This window comes from Myiozetetes cayanensis, unplaced genomic scaffold (genome assembly GCF_022539395.1).
Source record: "Myiozetetes cayanensis isolate MyiCay16 unplaced genomic scaffold, myiCay2020 scf3, whole genome shotgun sequence".
NCBI lineage: Eukaryota > Metazoa > Chordata > Aves > Passeriformes > Tyrannidae > Myiozetetes > Myiozetetes cayanensis.
In genome coordinates, this window is record NW_026087521.1 from 73,640,380 (window position 1) to 73,657,362 (window position 16,983).

Sequence of the window (16,983 nt, forward strand, 5' to 3'; positions counted from 1 at the left end):
AGGGTCGGGCTCTGCTCCCAGATAAAAAACAACAGGACAAGGGGAAACAGCCTTGAGCTGTGGCAGGGGAGGTTTAGGTTGGGCATCAGGAGGAATGCCTTCATGGAAAGGGTGATTAAACCTTGGAATGTGTGGTGGAGTCACCATGCCTCGAGGCTTTTAAGGAAAGGTTGTGCGAGGCACTCACTGCTATGGTCTGCTTGACAAGGTAGTGGTGTTTGGCCCAAGGTTGGACTCAATGATCTCAGAGGGTTTTTCCAACATAACTGATCCTGTTACTGGCACTAGAAGGCTGGCATGCCACAGCAGGGGCAGATTTTTGCTGTACAGCAGCCACTCTGGCCACAGCTGAAGGCAGCAGCAGCAGCAGCAGTGTCCCGAGCCAGCTCCGAAATGAGCAGGACTCACATCTAGCAGGGAAAAGCCAGAGTGTGGTGTCCCCAGGGAGCCAGCTTAGAGCCACCACCTGGCCTCTGTGCCCAGGGTTTGGAGAATAAATGCCACATATGCCAGTCAGTACTGCCCAGGAATGAGCTGATGGTCACTCAGCACTTAAACCCCTTCTTTCTTGTCTCTGACAGCCAGGCACAATGTCAGCCTTCCCCTGGGTTATCTCCCCTGACTACCAGGGGGATTTCACAGCTGGCAGCTTGGAGAGAGCCAGGCTGAAGGTTAGAAAATATCTGGGGTTTCCTAAAACAAGATATGCAATACAGGACACCTAGGGAGTCTGTGGGCTCCACGCCCTTGGGAGTTTGCAGGCAAGGGGAGGCAAAATGGTGTTTGACCTGATCTAGTGTTGGCCATAGTTCGGCTCTGAGAGACCAGCTGGGCTGGAGACCTCCAGGAGTTTCTTCGGGATAGCTTAAAATCATAGGATGGTTTGGGTTGGAAGGGACCTTAAAGATCATCCAGTTCCAACCCCTTGCCATGGGCAGCAACACCTTCCACCAGCCCAGCTTGCTCCAAGCCCCGTCCAACCTGGCCTTGGACACTTCCAGGGATGGGGCAGCCACAGCTTCTCTGGGCAACCTGTGCCAGGGCCTCCCTACCCTCCCAGGGAACAATTTCTCCCTGATATCCAATCTAATCCTGCTCTCTGTGACTTTGAAGCCATTCCCCATGTCCTGTCACTACATACTCTTGTGAAAAGTCCCTCTCCAGCCCTGTCAGTGATGCTGTGGGTGCAGCCATGGTACAAAACAATCTGCCCCAAGTGTTTTCCCGATGGCACGGTTGGAGTCAGGATTTCATTTCCCTGCACATGTGAACTGGGAGGTGAGGGGGTTCCTTCGTGCTCCTGAGCTAAGAACCCAAGCCACAAGCCGGCGGACCAAAACCTAACGTGCCTTTCACAACAACGTACAACTATTCCTGAAGCGAAGCGGCTCTTTGCCGGTCCCCGGCCGGAGCCCTCACGCAGGTGGCTGAGGGGGCCGAGCAGCCCCGGGGGGCGGGGCCGCCTACGCACCGCCCCACAGCGCCCGCACCGCCCCGCTCCAGCCCCGCTCGGCTCCTCGGCCCTTTCCCGGGCTCGTCCCTGCCCTTGTCCCGTTCCCTGCGCAGCGCCATGCGGGTCTCCCCTGGCCCCGCGCTGCTCCTGGTGCTGCTGGGGGTGCTGTGCCATGGCGGCGCCTCAGGTGAGGGCGGCGAGAGGCGCGGGGGGGGGGCGGCCGCGCTGTGGCCGCCATTAAGCGGCCGCAGGAGCCGCGGCTGGTACCGGGAACGGGGAGGTTGTTCCCGGCTTAATGCCCAGCGGGATGGAGGGGAAAGGAATTGTTGCGACTGCAGAGCCTTTTGGGGGTGTCCCAGGCGGTGGTGGGGTGACCTGCAGCTGTCCGGAGGGATCAGCGCTGCCTGCGGAGCTGGGGAAGCGCAGCGGGTATTCCTGGTTATCTTCATCTTCCACGGGGAAAGTGAGAACCACCACACCCTCCCCCCCCCCTTTTTATTTTTACAGCTTAATTGCTGTGAACGCCATAATTCTCACTCTTAGTGGATAAAAAGGAATCATTTTAGCGGCGCCGTTGCAGGGATGAGGTGCAGGTGATGGGTCTGGCGCAGGGCTGTGTCCCTCCTGCAGGAACGAGGTGGCATTCACCGCCCGTCAATAGGAGTGTGTAAGGGAACAAGCTTACAAGTGTTTGGGGATTATTGGTTGGTTGATTGGTTGTGACCAGGTACAGGTGGTCATGAGTTCCCACCACCCACTGAATGGTGGGTTGTAAACCATTGTCACTGTGAAACTTGAGGAAATGAACGAGATCTCCTACAATTTGCAGCTTAGTTCCTGAAGTTACTTGTTGTCTGTGCTGATGTAAATCTGATTTTATTTGGCGTGGGTTTGTTTTGTTGGTTTGGGTTTTTTTTTGTTTTGTTTTTGTGGGTTTTTTTTTGTAATTTCCCTGCATTTCTTCTTGTCACTAAAATAGGAGTCCGCAGTTAAGTGCACTATCATTATTGTTTGGGGAGAATTAACAGTTGCTTACTTATTTCTGGTTAGACTGTTATCTGTTCAAATAAAGGAAAAAATAAACAGTTTCCTCTCAGAGATAATTCAGAGATAAGCAGGCAGTCCCTCACATTAGGGCTGATATCAGCCTCGTCCTCTTAGTTTTGCTTTATATTTGAACTTGCTTCTAGTCATAGAATGGAGTGGCACCTTAAAGATCATCTCATTCCAACCCCTTCCCATGGGTAGGAATGCTTCCAGGTGTCCCATCCAACCTGCCCTTGAATGAATGAAGCTTAATTGTGCCAAAGGGGGCTCTTGGAATACTTTGTCAAGCTTCAGGGCAGTGTTTGGAACCGTTCCCGGGTGTAGAAGGCATCTCTCTGTCCCCTGCTTGCTCCCCCAAGTCTCATCTCAAGATCTGAGCCAAGAGCCAAGGATTCCCTGCTTCTTGCAGGCCTTAAAAGCAGGGGTGAGAATGAAGGCTCAGGGTTCTTAGACGTTAATATTTATATTAAAAGATGCTGACACTCTGTCTCCTGCACTTGATTGAAAATGGGTCATGTGTTGAGTAATTTTTTTTTTATGGTATGTCAAATGCAAAACAACTGTGGGACTAAGTGAACTGCTTTACCTTAAAGGAGCCTGTTGCTGTATTTCCTTGCAGGATTGAGGGTGGAGGGGGCAAGTATTTCCCTTGTGGAAAGCTAATAAGCTGTGTAATTTGTGTGCCAATGTCTAACTGGTCATTAGGCCCTTGAAACAAGGACACTTTGTTTAATGGTTCACTGATTTGAAATTGTCTTGTGGTTATTCAGTTGTGGACACTCAGCCTGCAGGATGGGCTCTCCTAATGCTTGAAGATCCTGCTTCATTTGAAAAGTGTTGATAAGTAAAATCTGTGCAGGATGGCCTGTGTTACCTCTCTGGGGTTCTCATGGGCTGCAGCTCTTCAAGTGTAGTATTTGTGCAGAAATGTTTGATGTATCCTGTTTGTTACCTTCCACCTCCTTGCTACATCCAAACTGGGTTGTTTAGTGTGGGAAAAACTGAAGTGAATTCACAGTGTAACCAGGACTGAGCAGTGCCCTTTTCTGTGAAGGGAGCTTATCTGGGTGGAACTTGTTTGTGCTGCTGCTGTTTAGTCTATGCAGAGACAGTGTTTTAAAATAAGACCTCCAGCTTGGTGAACAGAATAGTCTTCTGGGATGGGAATGGTGCAGATGGTGACAAGCCACACTCTGTGGCATCATCTGCTTTAAACATCAAACTGCTCAAAGCCTGAGTGTCAGTACACATACAAATAAAGTTTAGGTGTTTCCTTAAGTCTTCTTGCTTCTTTTGTGGATAGGGTGGGTGCTGTCTTTTTTGGGGGAGTTCAGTGGTGTGGGAAGACAAGAGACCTTGCGGCAGGAGTGTCCTGTGCATCCCTGTGTGCATGGCCCTGCAGGTGTGATAGGATGTGGCTCCTGGCTTTCTTCTGTTAAGTGACTGTATGCTGATGTTTTCTTTACTCAAATTGGTTTCCAGTCTGAGCTTGCATCTCATCTTCATTAAATATCTCCATGTGACTACTTGCTGATGCACTCCCTGCACTGGGAGGTGCTCCTTACCTCTCCCAGCTCACTTAAAGAAGGTTATTCTGCATATCCACTGCAAGGTGATTGTCAGGGTAGGAATGTGCCTTCTCTGACTGCAGAGAACCTCTTTGTCTGAGGGGAGTGTAATGTATGAGTGTGGCTCTGCAGGTAAAGACTGTCCCTGTGTGGACACCAATGGCAGTTCTTCAGTTGTGTTTCTTCTCCAGGACCTGTGTGGGTAACACTTGCTGCTGGTGGGGAGTTGGTGGCTGTTGGAGCTGGGAATGTGGTTTACTGAAAGCGTGGAAGGAACTGAGAGCCTGGCACTGAATCAGCATGATGGAAACGGTTCCAGCTGGGTGTTGCCTGTTGGGGAAAGTGTGTGTCACAGGGATAACAAGAGCTGAGCCTCTGGAGTTGATTCCTGTGTTGCTTGGAGTTAGGAATAAGGGCTTTTGATCTCAGAAGAGCCTGAGAGGTTCAGTTTCTTTGTCAGTGACTTCCTCTGGGTGTATGTCACCCGATAAGCTCCGTGACACTGGGGGTTCCTCTCTCATGTCTCCCCCAAAGCTGCTCTGACCGTTACAGTTGTCCCTAAAGGTGAGGAAGGAGGGGCAGCCTGGCATCTTGGAGCGCTTCCGGACCTTCGCTGTTGGAAGCAATAGAAAAAGTTGGGATGCCTGGATTTTGCTCCTGGTTCTGTTGCTGACTTGATGGGCCAAGTGCATCCGTGTGGGGTGGTGTTATCTGTGCTGCTGGTCCTGTTTGCTGGGCTACCTGCAGGGGGGTCCAGCTTGCCCAGAGGAGAAGGTTGGATGCAAAATACTTGTCTGATGGGTGGAGCCGTTCCTGCTCTTCCCCCTGAATCCCTGCTCTTCTGCCCAGACTTTGGGATGAAATGTGTGTCACATGCACAGCTCCAGGAGCAGTTATGCAAACAGTAGAGCAATGTAGAGCACCATACCTTAATTAACACGCTAATTAAACTTGAGAGAGTGCCTTGCCACGCAGAGTCTCATGATCATGTTGGAGCAGTGGCTGCGTGTGTTGCTGACGAATCTGCCCTTATTTAAGCAGGGGCCTCTGGGGATGAGCACGGAGTGGAGGTGAGGAACAAGGCAGAGCAGTGCAGCTCTCTGCCCTTGATGTAGATCACAGGGAGGATGTGTGTGCTTTCAGCTTTGTTTTCCTTGAAGGACATCTAAGCGTGAACATCTTGCGGTTCAGGAAACTGCTGAGGTTCTGAGAGATCAAAGGAAGATGTTTTCCCTGCATTCTGAGCGTTCACTTCGAATTTCTGAGTGTGTAGATGTATAGTCTGTGCCTTGTGAGTGCTTTTCTTTAGCAGTCATACTGCTGGTTGCCCTTCTGGTAGGACTTGAGCTGATGGGGAAGGAAGGGGGAAGGTATCTGAGTGATGATAATCAGGAAGTGAAGAATTCCCAAAGCTCTATTTGTAGCTTTAACTTTACATTAATTACTGTTTGAAAACCTGACATGAAAGTGTTTTCTACCTTAACACAAGTGCAGATGACGGAACAGAAGAACAGAGGATTTTTGCCTCACGGATGGTTTATGATCCCCGTATTTCAGCTGAGGTTTTATCGGTGATGCAGCACTTGGTATGAGCTGAGTTGTGGGAGTGAGCATGTAAGGGTTGAAGTTTTTTCCTTCACTGTGAGATGAGGGTTGGAGCTCCCCTCTGACGTATCATCAAGAGGCCAAGAAGCTGACCAAGGATGCCAAACCCCGGCCAAAGAGAACCTTGTGGATTCTGTGTGGCTGCACCTCTTTCCTCCCTTGGCATCCCCTGTCCCTCCATGGCCCAGCACGGGGAGAAGCCAGGCCTGCTTGCAGGACTTGAAGGACAAGCCAAAGCTGCTTCTCAGAGGTTTTCTATTCTGGGTCATGTGGTTCTCTTCAAGTTAAAATGGCAGTGGATCACGGGGTTGTGCTCATTGTAAGGAGAAATGGTCTGGGATGTGTCTAGGAAAAATTAGTCAGATTTTGAGATGCAAAAGTCAGTATGCAACCATCCTAATGATGACAAATAGTTGGGAGCAAAAAAGAAACAGCTGAAAGTGGGTAAGGGTACATCTTTGAGCTACAGCTTTGACTCTGTGTTCTGGAAGTGGACTCCAATTGCCATGGCCTGTGGGAATTCACCAGGAGGTCTGAGGGATATTGTGCAAGTTTGCTGGCTAATATGGACACACTTACTTGCATTTCCCAAAGATCAGTCCTCAGTACCCTTCCTTGTTGTCTCTTTGGAGTGTTACTGGCTGGTATCAAACCCTGAGCTCCTGGCAGGAATGCCCATGTGTTTAGGTGAGGCCCTTAGGGCAGGTTCCCTGGCTGTGCCTGTTCCTGTAGGTGCATCCCAGAAACCTTGGGACAGCTTACAGGGTGAGAGGAGCACAAAGCAACATCCTGCTCTGCTCCCAGCTGACTAATATTGGGCTGCTGGAAACTTCCAGGCTTCCCTCTGGACAAAAACAAAACAAAACACAACAACCAAGCATCTTCTTTTTTTTTTTTTTTTTTTTGTAAAGCAGGTCTTCTTGAGCTCTCCTTGGGAAAATTCAGGAATGTGCTCCTTAACCAGACCAGCCCAGTGGAAGCTGTGATCAGGAACATCGGCAGCAACGTGACTGTTGTTGTTTTCCAAGTGCATGCCCAGCAGAGTGATGTGGTGATATCCTTTGATAAGGTAAGAGTGGCTCTTCTGCTCTTAAGTGCTGCTTTTCCTTCCACAAAGGACTTGGCTCTGATACCTGTAGGACTGTTGAGCTGAAGCTGTGTAAATAATGGGAGTATTTTACCTGTGTAGCTCTTGGACAGTGTTGTTGTAGCTTCAGAAATCCTCCCTTGTACTCACATGTCGTAGCTGCTATTTTGAAGGACTGAACGATAAAGGAATTTCAAAGCTGGCTTGAAAATGTTTCAAAGCTCTTGATTTGGTGAAAGTGGTGTTTTTTACGTGTGACTTCGACTACTCTCCATCAGCTGGTGAGATGAAAACCAGATCCATTCAAGTGTTTGCCAGATGCCTTGGACATGATCACTTGGGGGCATTAAGTTGTCTGCTCTTTGTGTGGCTTGGATCTGGCCACTGCAGATGTGATGTCTTCCTACCTCAGCTCCTTGTCCTGGATCTAATTCTCCTTTGGCACATGGAGGAGTTCCTCCACAGTGCTCCAGTGAAGGCTGCTGTGTCCAGACAAGAATAAAAGCCTTCCTGCTGCATCCCAGCAGTGATGAGACAGACTGAGGCTGGCCTAAAATACTGATTCGGTTGTTGTGGTGGTGCTGTGAGGCTCTGGTGTTGGAGCAGAGCATTCACTGAGCTGAAGGTGGCAGATGGAGATCTGACAGCTGCCATCCAGTTTCCCTCTCTCCATCAGTATCTTCCACATGAGAATGGACTGAGTGCCAAGAAGCATCCTAGGGAGCTTAAAAGATGAATAACCTGTAGCGCAAGTCCCCCAGCTGAGCCGTGTTTGTACTGGTGGAAGGGCCAGGATCACAGGGCTGAGGCATGACCGGGACCTCTATTCAGTCTTTGCTTGCCTCTGGCAGGACCTTCTGCTGCCAGTTCAGATCCACAGGGCAAGGGCAGTGATGCAGCCCTTGCTGCAGCTTTTAGGGCTCTATTGCTTTTAGGGCTGGTCTGCCTCTAGAAATACGAAGTTGAGCCAGACCTTGAAGTCTGCCAGGTCCAAAAGTGCTTCCTTACAGTGTTGCCTCAGGTAGTTGTGGCTGCCTTGGACAAAAGCAAACTTTCCATGCTGGAAAACAGATTGGCCTGTAGGTCAGTTGGTTGTTCTAGCCACATGAGTGTGACTTTGCCATTGCTGCTTGATCTCTCCTGCAGAGTCCTGGTTCTGGAAGGGATGGGGGATTGGGGCAGTAGCTGACCTGGCCCCAAACACACCTGCATGGCTGGTGTTAAGCCAGTCATCTCCATTCTGGTGGAGATAGTGAGGCACTCCCGTACAGCGGTTCCCAGAATGCTTCCTGGGTGCCATCTGACATTTTGTGAGGGATATTCCAGTCCTGTTACACTTCTACTCAATCCATAGCTGGACTTTCACCAGGTGGAGCCTCATCTGTGGCAACTGGCACTGAAGTGTGCCTGGCAGGTCTGTGGCAGGAACAGACTCCTGTCATACATCAAACTGTGGCAGAAATCCTCTCCAGGAAAACTGCTTGTTTATGTAATTTCTTTCTGCCCAGACTCCGTCCGTGAACAGCTCAGGAGTTGGAGTGGACAGAGGGCTGGTGTCCATCCTGCGGCCCCAGCAGAGCGTGTGCACGTGGTACCTGCGGGCGCTGGATGCTGGGCAGGTGCTCAGCACAGCCATCTCCATTCCCTACATGGAGAGAGGTATGTTCTCCTTCCCTGGGAAGGGATGCTGACCTCTCAGAGGTGACAGTCTTTCCATGGTAGAAATTTGATGGAGATACCAGAAGTTCTTTTGCAGTGGGTGGAAGGGTTTATGTTCGCAGCTGAGCTGTGAGTGGCGGGTAGGATGGTCTGTGGTTTTGCCATGACTGCAGCCTTAGAGTAAAAAGCTGTTGTGCTTGTCTTGGAATCACAGGTTTGTTTGGGTGGGAAGGAAGGGACCTTAAAGATCATCTCATTCCAACCCCCTGCCATGGGCAGCAACACCTTCCACCAGCACAGGTTGCTCAGAGCCCCATCCAACCTGGCCTTGGACACTTCCAGGGATGGGGCAGCCACAGCTTCTCTGGGCAACCTGTGCCAGGGCCTGCCCACCCTCCCAGGGAACAATTTCTCCCTGATACCCAATCTAACCCTGCTCTCTGTCAGTTTGAAGCCATTCCCCCTGTCCTGTCACTCCAGGCCCTTGGAAACAGTCCCTCTCCAGCTTTGTTGTAGGCCTCCCTTTCCTTCTCCAGACTGAACAACTGACTCTCTCTCTTCATAGGGGCAGAACCTGCCCATTTTCCGTGCCTGCAAGTGCTTAACTACAGTTACCTTTTCTGTGTTCTAGATCCCATTCCTGGAGGCTGCAATCTAGAGTTTGACTTGGAAGTGGATCCAAATCTTTACCTGGACTATACATTGGTTGATATACACATCAAGTTTGCCCCTGCAAACTTGGGATATAGTAGGTGAGTGGAGGAACTTGAGAGTGCTCAGCAAGACCTTTTGTGCTGTATTTGGCCACTTTGGTGCTGAAACAAGGCTCTGCCCACATGGCTGAACCATTCAGGAGTCTTGTTTGCTGCAACAAATGTACGTGGGGAAAGGGAAGAGGGGATAGAGGTTGGACACAAGAGAGATAAAAGTTGAGAGTTGCATCTTGTAAGAGAGGTGGTGCAACTGCAGAAGTGTAAGCAGCCAGCAAATACAGGACTTTCCCATTCCTCATAATGACTGAGGAGCAGTTGTGGGTTCCAGGCAGTTCTGTTTCTGTGCTGGGGCTGATGTGGCTGTGGTTGCAGGGGAGCAGACCCCCCGTCCTGTGATGCGGGGACGGGGCAGAGCTCGCGGTGGCGGCTGCGCTACGATGTCTATCAGTACTTCCTACCCGAGAACGACCTGTCTGAGATGGTGCTCGTGAGCCACATCAGGAAGATGTCTGAGGTGCAGAGTATCAAAGCCAACGGCATTAAGGTCAGTCTGAGGCGCTGCTGTGCCGGGCACGTGGCAGTGGTGCTGTCTCAAATGCCATACAAATATTCCTTACTTTTCCAGATGCTCACTCTGACCACTGATGACAAGACCAACATCTACTTTTCCTCGCTTCCCGGGCAAGGTGTGATTTACAATGTCATCGTGTGGGATCCCCTCTGGAACACTTCTGCTGCCTACATCCCTGTGCACACGTACGCCTGCAGCTTTGCTGACCTGGTGGATAACTGCTCTTCCCTCAGTAAGTTGGGGTTTGTATGTCCCTGCCAGCTCCCCTGGAGCTTGTTGGGCTCCAACATGTAGATCTAAACTGACATATTTATGTCGTGGTGCTTTGAGATTCCACTGTACGTATTTTGTTACTTTATGATCAATTTGCTCCTTGATGGAAGAGAAATTCTAGAATGATAAAGGAAGACTGAGAACAATTAGCAATTGAAGGTTTAACTTAAAGGAGGTTTAATATGTGGATTGCAAGTGTTTAACTTGCTGCTCTGTAGTACCACTCCAGCTTTTCCCACTTGAACTGGATACATAACCTTAAACCCCTGGTAGGATGGTAGGTGCTGGATGTAAAGGTGAGCTAAGAAAACACAAGCTGAATTTTTCTACTAGCCTGGTTTTTCTAACTGGTGCTGACAGGAATCAGTGTTTTGAAAAGTGAGAGTCACATAAAATAAGCATAAAGGTAATGGCAGCAGGTAGTGGAATGACTACGAAGTTATGAAATGATGGAATTTGAGTAGAAACAGAGCAAAGCTGCCACTCACTCCCATTATGATTTGCAGAAGAGACACAAAAATTGGGAGAATTCGGTTCATAAAGTAAGATTTGTTCTGATAATTTTTTTTCTCATACTGTAACACAAGTAATTGTTGTCAAACTCCATGAGACAAATTACCAAGGCTAAACCTCTCTTCCCTAACCCAGACCACATGGAAAATGTAGTTCCCTCCTTCAAACAGCTGAAATTACGAGTAGGGATTTTGCCTGGAAGACAGAGGTGAGCCCTGCTAGGATGCTAGTGATCCTTTTCTGTGGCATGGGAAATATCTCTGAGGGAGATGATAGGGAAGGCTGCAGTGCAGAAGGCAGTAGCTGCTGCCTGGGCACTAATCCCATAGCACTGATTTTTACAGATGATTGAATGTTTGGGTTTTTTTTTTTTCTAAAGCCAAGCAGAGAATTTTCAGGCAAAGCTGTATCTGTGTTATAACCAAATTACAGCCACTTAACCGATTGTTACAGAAACTTCAGGCCTGGAATAAGGATTTCTTAATCAGTCTGGAACTACTTCTGTTGTTGCACTACTGGGTGCAAAGCTGTAGTGACCCTTTCTCTCTCCTCGCAGGTAAACTCTCCACCAAAGTGTTCTTCACTGCCTTTGCTGTTCTTGGTCTTTTCACCTGCTTTTTTGGGCACAGATTCTGGAAAACAGGTACTGACTGTTTGCTTTTCCTCATCTTATAAGTCTGGTTGGGATTTCACGAGTATAACTTGTTACTTGGAATGGTGGTGTTACCTCCAAGATTCACTTGGTGGTGATTGCTTAGTGAGATCCACTGCTTTGATTTTATAGGATCTGAGCAGAGCAAGATGGTATGGAAAGAACAGAAACATAGGATTAATGTGCATGCTGGGCAATATAGATATATATATGTTATTTTTCACTGTTTGAAGTGCTTGAGGACACCCCTTTCCAGAAAAAAAGTCACTGAATACTTATTCCTTCCTCTTTAGACTTGTTCTTCATGGGCTTCGTAGTCTCAGCGTTCCTCTTCTTTGTGTTCATCACAAGGGTCACTGGCCTTGGTTATGATGGTGAGTAGATGTGTCAGGACACCCCAGGCTCTTCCCAAAGGATTGTTGTTATGAATCCCTCAGTTTTATCAGGAAGGATGGGAGGGTGATACCTGGGTGCTTGAGCTGAGCTCTGATTACCACAAAAGCTGAATATGCAGCAGAGTAAGTGTTTTGCTTCCAGGACCAAAGTGATGCCGAGACAACAGCTGCAACTCTAAACCACAAATTTTATTTATCCAAGGAAGATACAGAGTTTTGGAGCAGATTTCCTCCTACTTCTTTCACAATGGGTAGGCCTGTGTTTCAGATCAAACACAGCTTTCAGCTGTAAAATGAAAGTAGAAGCTCTGCACTCACTCTGGTAGCAAGAATTAGTTATTTTTTAGTTATTTTATATTTATTTTTTGATACATGTTGCAAAAAGCCAAACAAGGGTGTAAGTAAAGCTGCTGAAGGAGTTGCTGCAGTAACTGAAGTTCTCAGAGTGTGGGAATTCCCTCTTTTGTCTCCCAGTGCGTCTCATTTTGACGGCAGTGGCTGGAATTGTTGGAGGGCTGCTCCTGGCTGGGAGCTGGTGGAGATTTGGCTCTGTCCTGCTCTGCATGTTTGTTATTGGAGTCGTGCTGGGATTTCTCTTTTCATCCACGCTCTTCTTCACTCCTCTAGGTAAGCACTGAAATACTGATGTCTTCAGGGCCTTCAGAAAGACTTTGAGAGACACAAAAGCCAGCAGAATTTGTTGTGTTGTTGTGAGGGTGGCCCTTGCACCATATTCTGGAGTGAAACCTAAATAGATGCAGGTTTTCAGCTTATAACCCATGTAGGACACAAAAAGGCTTCTTGCTGGGCAGCAGTTCCCTGGTACTTTTCTTTCTTACCAGGTGAGTAACATGGACCTCATCAAAAATCTTTGTTTCAGGACAAGATCTGCTGTCCCAAGCCAGAGTACAGGGCCTGTGCTCAGCTGGGACAGCCCAGCTGTTCTTGTTCTTGTCTGACTGTTCCAGTCCATGTCCAGCAGTCAGCATTGGAGCTCAAAAGCTGAGACTTCCAACAGTGTGTTGTTGACACTCCAGGTTTTTCTGAATGTACAGAATTTTGGGGTAAAAAAGCTCACCCCCAACCACCTGCAATAAAGGAAATGTTTCTCTAACTGGTAAATGTGGTGTTGTCTTCACAGGAGACTACAGGGTGTTCCGTGATGATGTGGTGTTCTGGGTGACCTTCACTTCTGTGGCCTTGATGGTTCCAGTGCTTTTTGTTGGCTGCCCAAGAATTGTGAGTACTCTGTGCTCTCACCTCAGGAGGAGAGAGGGAGGAAGGGGGGTCAGATTGTGTCATCCTGGGGGATAGGTGTTGAAAACTTAACAGCTTCATGAGCTCAGCACGGGACCAGCTCCAGGCACTTCCTGTTCAGCCCCACTGGTCTCAGATGGTCCATAAGTCAAGGAATGGCTCCTTGTAATGTCCACAGCATCCCCCAGCACCTCCTTTAGTTGGCTGGAGAGGTGGGAGCAGCCAATTCCTCACAGAACAACTGATAAAAAATACAAAATACTTGCCCAGAGAAGCTGTGGCTGCCCCATCCCTGGCAGTGCCCAAGGCCAGGTTGGATGGGGCTCTGAGCAACCTGGGCTAGTGGAAGGTGTCCCTACCCATGGCAGGGGGTTGGAACTGGGTGAGCTTTAAGATCCCTTCCAACACAAACCATCCTGTGATTCCATGATTGTACTGTCTCAAGGAGGTGAGGAATAAAGAGTGTTTCTCAGTCTCCTAAAGCTGAGGATTGTCTCCCCTGCAGTTGAACATCTTGGCCTCTGGAGTAGTGGGCTCTTACACAGTGGTCCTGGCTATTGCTTGCTACATCTACACAAGCCTTGCCTACATCACCTTGGACCTGCTCCGAAGGGTCCTCAACGATTACTTCAACAGGGCTTACACCAACGTACCTTTCCAAAGGAATGGTGAGTCGTGCCAGCACTTCTCTCTCTCTAAAGAGCAATCCCTGCCTCTGCTTCTCTTGTGACCAGGGACTGAGGGCAGGAAGGGGCGGAAGGAGAACATGTGGGGATGTGGAGACAAGATTTCATTTCTGTCGCTGAACTTGTTCAGTGTTGGTGCGTGGGAAGGGAAGGAATGTTCTGCGCTGGTGCAGGAATCTGTTTTCCTCTTTTCCAGACCTGATTGTCTTGTCAGTGTGGGCAATGCTGGCCCTCAGTGGGGTGACTGTGCAGCTGCGCCGGGAGAGGAGTGAGGTGCCCTTCCCACCACACCCCTATCTCACCTGGAAGCGGGAAAGGGAGCGTAGGAGCACCAACGTCCTGGACCCCAGCCACCACATCCCTCCTCTGAGGGAGAGGATCCACAGCAAGCTGCTGCACATCAAAGAGTTTTTTCAGAAAGACCAGCCGGCCGGGGAGAGAACTCCTCTGCTTCTGTAACGTGCCATGTAACTGGTGGGAACGGAGAGGAAGGACCTTGGAACGGCAAGATGATTCCCAGCAAACCAGGCAGTGGTGCAGGGTTTCCCACTGCTCCCTCGTCCTGCTGACTGAGAGGTTTGCCCTGCGGGAGCAGTTCCTGTCAGTACACACTATGTGCCCTCTGTGGCTCTGCTGTAACCTGCTCGTGTCCAGCTGCAGGGCCTTGTCCTCAGGCTTCACCTCGGGGGGGTCTGGGTTGCTCTTTGGGTGTGGGAAGTGTCAAACAGCCCTTGGAAAGCAACCTGGACCATCCTGGCTATTCCCTTGTGTGTGGGAATCACTGCTGAGGTACTGCCTGGGTCACTCCTGAGCGTGTCCAGCTGTCGAGGCAGAGACCAGGACATAGCCAGGAGTTCCAGCAGGAGCTGCAGCCTCACCTCGTAGCGGTACGGAGCGTGTGGCTGCAGGCACAGCCGCTCCCAGCAGTGTTCCTGAGCCTCGCAGGCTGGGCCAGGAGACTCGAGTTTAAACTGCATTGAATGAACTGTTGGCCGTGTGCGCTCCGGGGCTGTGGCTGGGGACCTGACCTGGGATGACAAGACTCTCCCTCCTCTGGGTGGTTCTGTAGCAAGCTGGTCATCTGGTCTCTGTGCAGAGGTGACTGCCAAGAGAACACGAGAGGTTTGTCTCCCTGTTTGCTCTCTGAACAGCCTGTGTCTTGTCTCTGCTCTGGTATGATCTCTTCCTTCGATGGTGCTGTCATAAAAGGAAAAGCTAAGTAAGCTCTTTGTAGCCAGTGGCAATTTTTTTCCCTGGAGTTGGCTGAAACACTAATGTTTATTTTTAATCATCTCTTAATTTTGCCTGTTAGGGGTGTGAAAACAGCATTGAGCCAGCAAAATACTGACCGAGAGCCCTGCTGAGTGAATGTATTCCTTACTTATTGGAATTGCATCTGGCCAAAGCGGAATGGGGGATAAAAACAGGTGAGGGACCACTCTTGTGTCCAGTGGAGGTCTGGGATCTCCTGTGGTGACTTTATTCCCTTCCTAAAAGCCAAAGCCAAGGATGGTTGAAGTGTTGCATCCCGTATCCTGATACAGGCGATGGTGACCCTTCCTTCTAAAGGTTTTGAGCCTTTAGTGGGGCCAGCCAAATGCACAGTCCTTCCTTTATGGAACCTCCACCAGGGAATTCCCCCGTGGTGGAAGGGGAAGTTCTCAGCCCCCGCTTTAAATTTTGGTAGTGAGTGTGTGAGAAACAACTCTTCCTAAGGAGGCTGATTTCTCTGGGAGTTTAGTTGGAAGTTAAAAACCCCTGGCAATAGAAAGGAGTTAATGACTTCAACATGACTTTTCTTTGAGGAGTGAAAGCTCAGTGATACAGTGTCTGAGGTGACTGAATTCCCCTGAAGTTGAGGGAGACAAATCCCATGGTTGTTTGGGGCTGGAACAGCAAAGCAAGGCTGAAATCCTGCAGTTTGGGGCTTGTTTCCCTGTGCTGTTGTGTGGGATAAAGGAGGAGCTCTTCCCCGGGTCTCACTGACTGATCCTGAGCAGTCCCTGCCCTGGATGATGGCAAGGAGCAAGCACTTGTGGTTTGGAAAATGCTCTTAATCGTGTTTACCATGGTGGGGTTTTTACAACCACTGTGATTAATGTCATGCAAGGAACAAACCTAACCCAAATTTTCTATGTCTTTTATAATAAAGATATCTTTTGGAAAGAACGTTGGAACTCAAGGGCTCTCTTTGAATCCAGTGATGCTTTTATGGCTGAGCCTCTCCCTCGGAACTTGTAGGGATGGTTTGCTTGGAAAAGCGTCCTCTTCCCGAGGGGTGAGGTGGGGGAGCTGGGCTGACCTGTCCTATGGACCTGTGGCTGCAGTGTGGAATGTTCTCTGGGAAGCCACCAGGAGGAAGTACATGGTCCAAAGAGGATTTTTTTGGATAGTTCTAGAGAACAAAGGAATGCTCCTGTTCCTTGGAATGTTGCCAATATGCATCTGGTGGTTGTCCCCTCCCACCCCTTGGATTAGGCAGTTTGATGTTGGAGTTTTCTCTAGGAACAACAGCTCCAATGACACCTTTGTTTGTCCAGCAGGTTCTCGGTGCTTCTAACCCTTGTTTTCCTGCTCTCAGGCCCTGCCTGCTCCAGCCCACAGCTCCAGGCACCCAGCTGGCTCCGGGCGAGCAGCAGGGCTTTGTCCTTCCCTGCTGGGAAGAAAAGAACTCCCAAGCCGAGCAACAAAGGAGCTCGTTCTGGGGGGGGGTGAGAGGGAGTGGCAGGACCAAAAGGTCGTTTAAAACTTCCCTGCCTGGTCAGAACTCGGTTTTCACAAAAGCACCTGTGGCAATTTTTCATGTTATCTGGTGCAATAACAGATGAGCTAATGGGCTTAAAATGAGTTGTTTCTTTTTTTTTAAATCCTGGATGCTGAGGGGGAACAGAAGCCACATGCAGGAAGCAAATAAGCTCACTAACACTGAAAACAATTTTTGAAATGACTCATTGTGTGCTACTCAGTGAATTCCTGGCGAGCCAAACAGCAGCTGCCTCCTCTGATACTCGAGCTGTGCTTTTTCCCTTCCAAGACTGAGAGTGTTTCCTTAGCAGCTGGTTAATGAGGAGTGGCTGGGAGAAGATGGTCTTTGGACATCTCCAGCTGAATGTTGTTCCTGCTGCATCTCCTTTGGGGGGCTTTTGGACCTTGAAGGGACTAAGGCCAACAATACAACCCATCATTTCCTTTGGGAAACGGGAATGCTGGTCATAAAATGTACAGAACAAGTTTTAAGCCGGTTTTGCTTCGTGATGCTGGGTTCCTGGAGTTGTTTCTTTTAGTCAGTTGGTTCCTTTACTAAATAATCTGTGCACTGGCCTGTGAAAAAAAGAAGGTCTCTTACAGTTCCTCCTCAGAACCCTGTATTTTTATCATCTTTTATTTGGTGGAAATGAATGAGCTTGTTGGAAGGGAATAGTGTGAGATCTTGCCGAGGTGTAGTCTCTAAACTCTAAACCAGTCATGTATATCTAGTTTTCTGCCTCATTTAATCAGACTCTT

At 49.2% G+C, this 16,983-nt stretch overlaps 1 protein-coding gene across 1 annotated transcript; it reads left to right on the forward strand.

The window, feature by feature from the left end:
* Positions 1–1,512: 1,512 nt before the first annotated feature.
* TM7SF3 (transmembrane 7 superfamily member 3) lies at positions 1,513–15,648 on the forward strand. The gene is made up of 12 exons (XM_050324561.1): positions 1,513–1,640; positions 6,588–6,742; positions 8,269–8,419; positions 9,051–9,171; positions 9,505–9,676; positions 9,758–9,935; positions 11,046–11,132; positions 11,435–11,515; positions 12,011–12,163; positions 12,678–12,775; positions 13,299–13,461; positions 13,676–15,648. The coding sequence occupies exons 1-12, from the start codon at positions 1,571–1,573 to the stop codon at positions 13,936–13,938; spliced, it is 1,692 nt and encodes a 563-aa protein (XP_050180518.1). The 5' UTR covers positions 1,513–1,570; the 3' UTR covers positions 13,939–15,648.
* The last annotated feature ends 1,335 nt before the right edge of the window (positions 15,649–16,983 follow it).

What these genes read in the sequence shown, in the direction of transcription:
- TM7SF3 (XM_050324561.1), top strand. Translation starts at nt 1,571, where the DNA reads ATGCGGGTCTCCCCTGGCCCCGCGCTGCTCCTGGTGCTGCTGGGGGTG. An exon ending in TCAAAGCCAACGGCATTAAG is followed by an intron (nt 9,677 to 9,757) that starts GTCAGTCTGAGG and finishes TTACTTTTCCAG; the next exon opens with ATGCTCACTCTGACCACTGA. An exon ending in TTGTTGGCTGCCCAAGAATT is followed by an intron (nt 12,776 to 13,298) that starts GTGAGTACTCTG and finishes TCTCCCCTGCAG; the next exon opens with TTGAACATCTTGGCCTCTGG.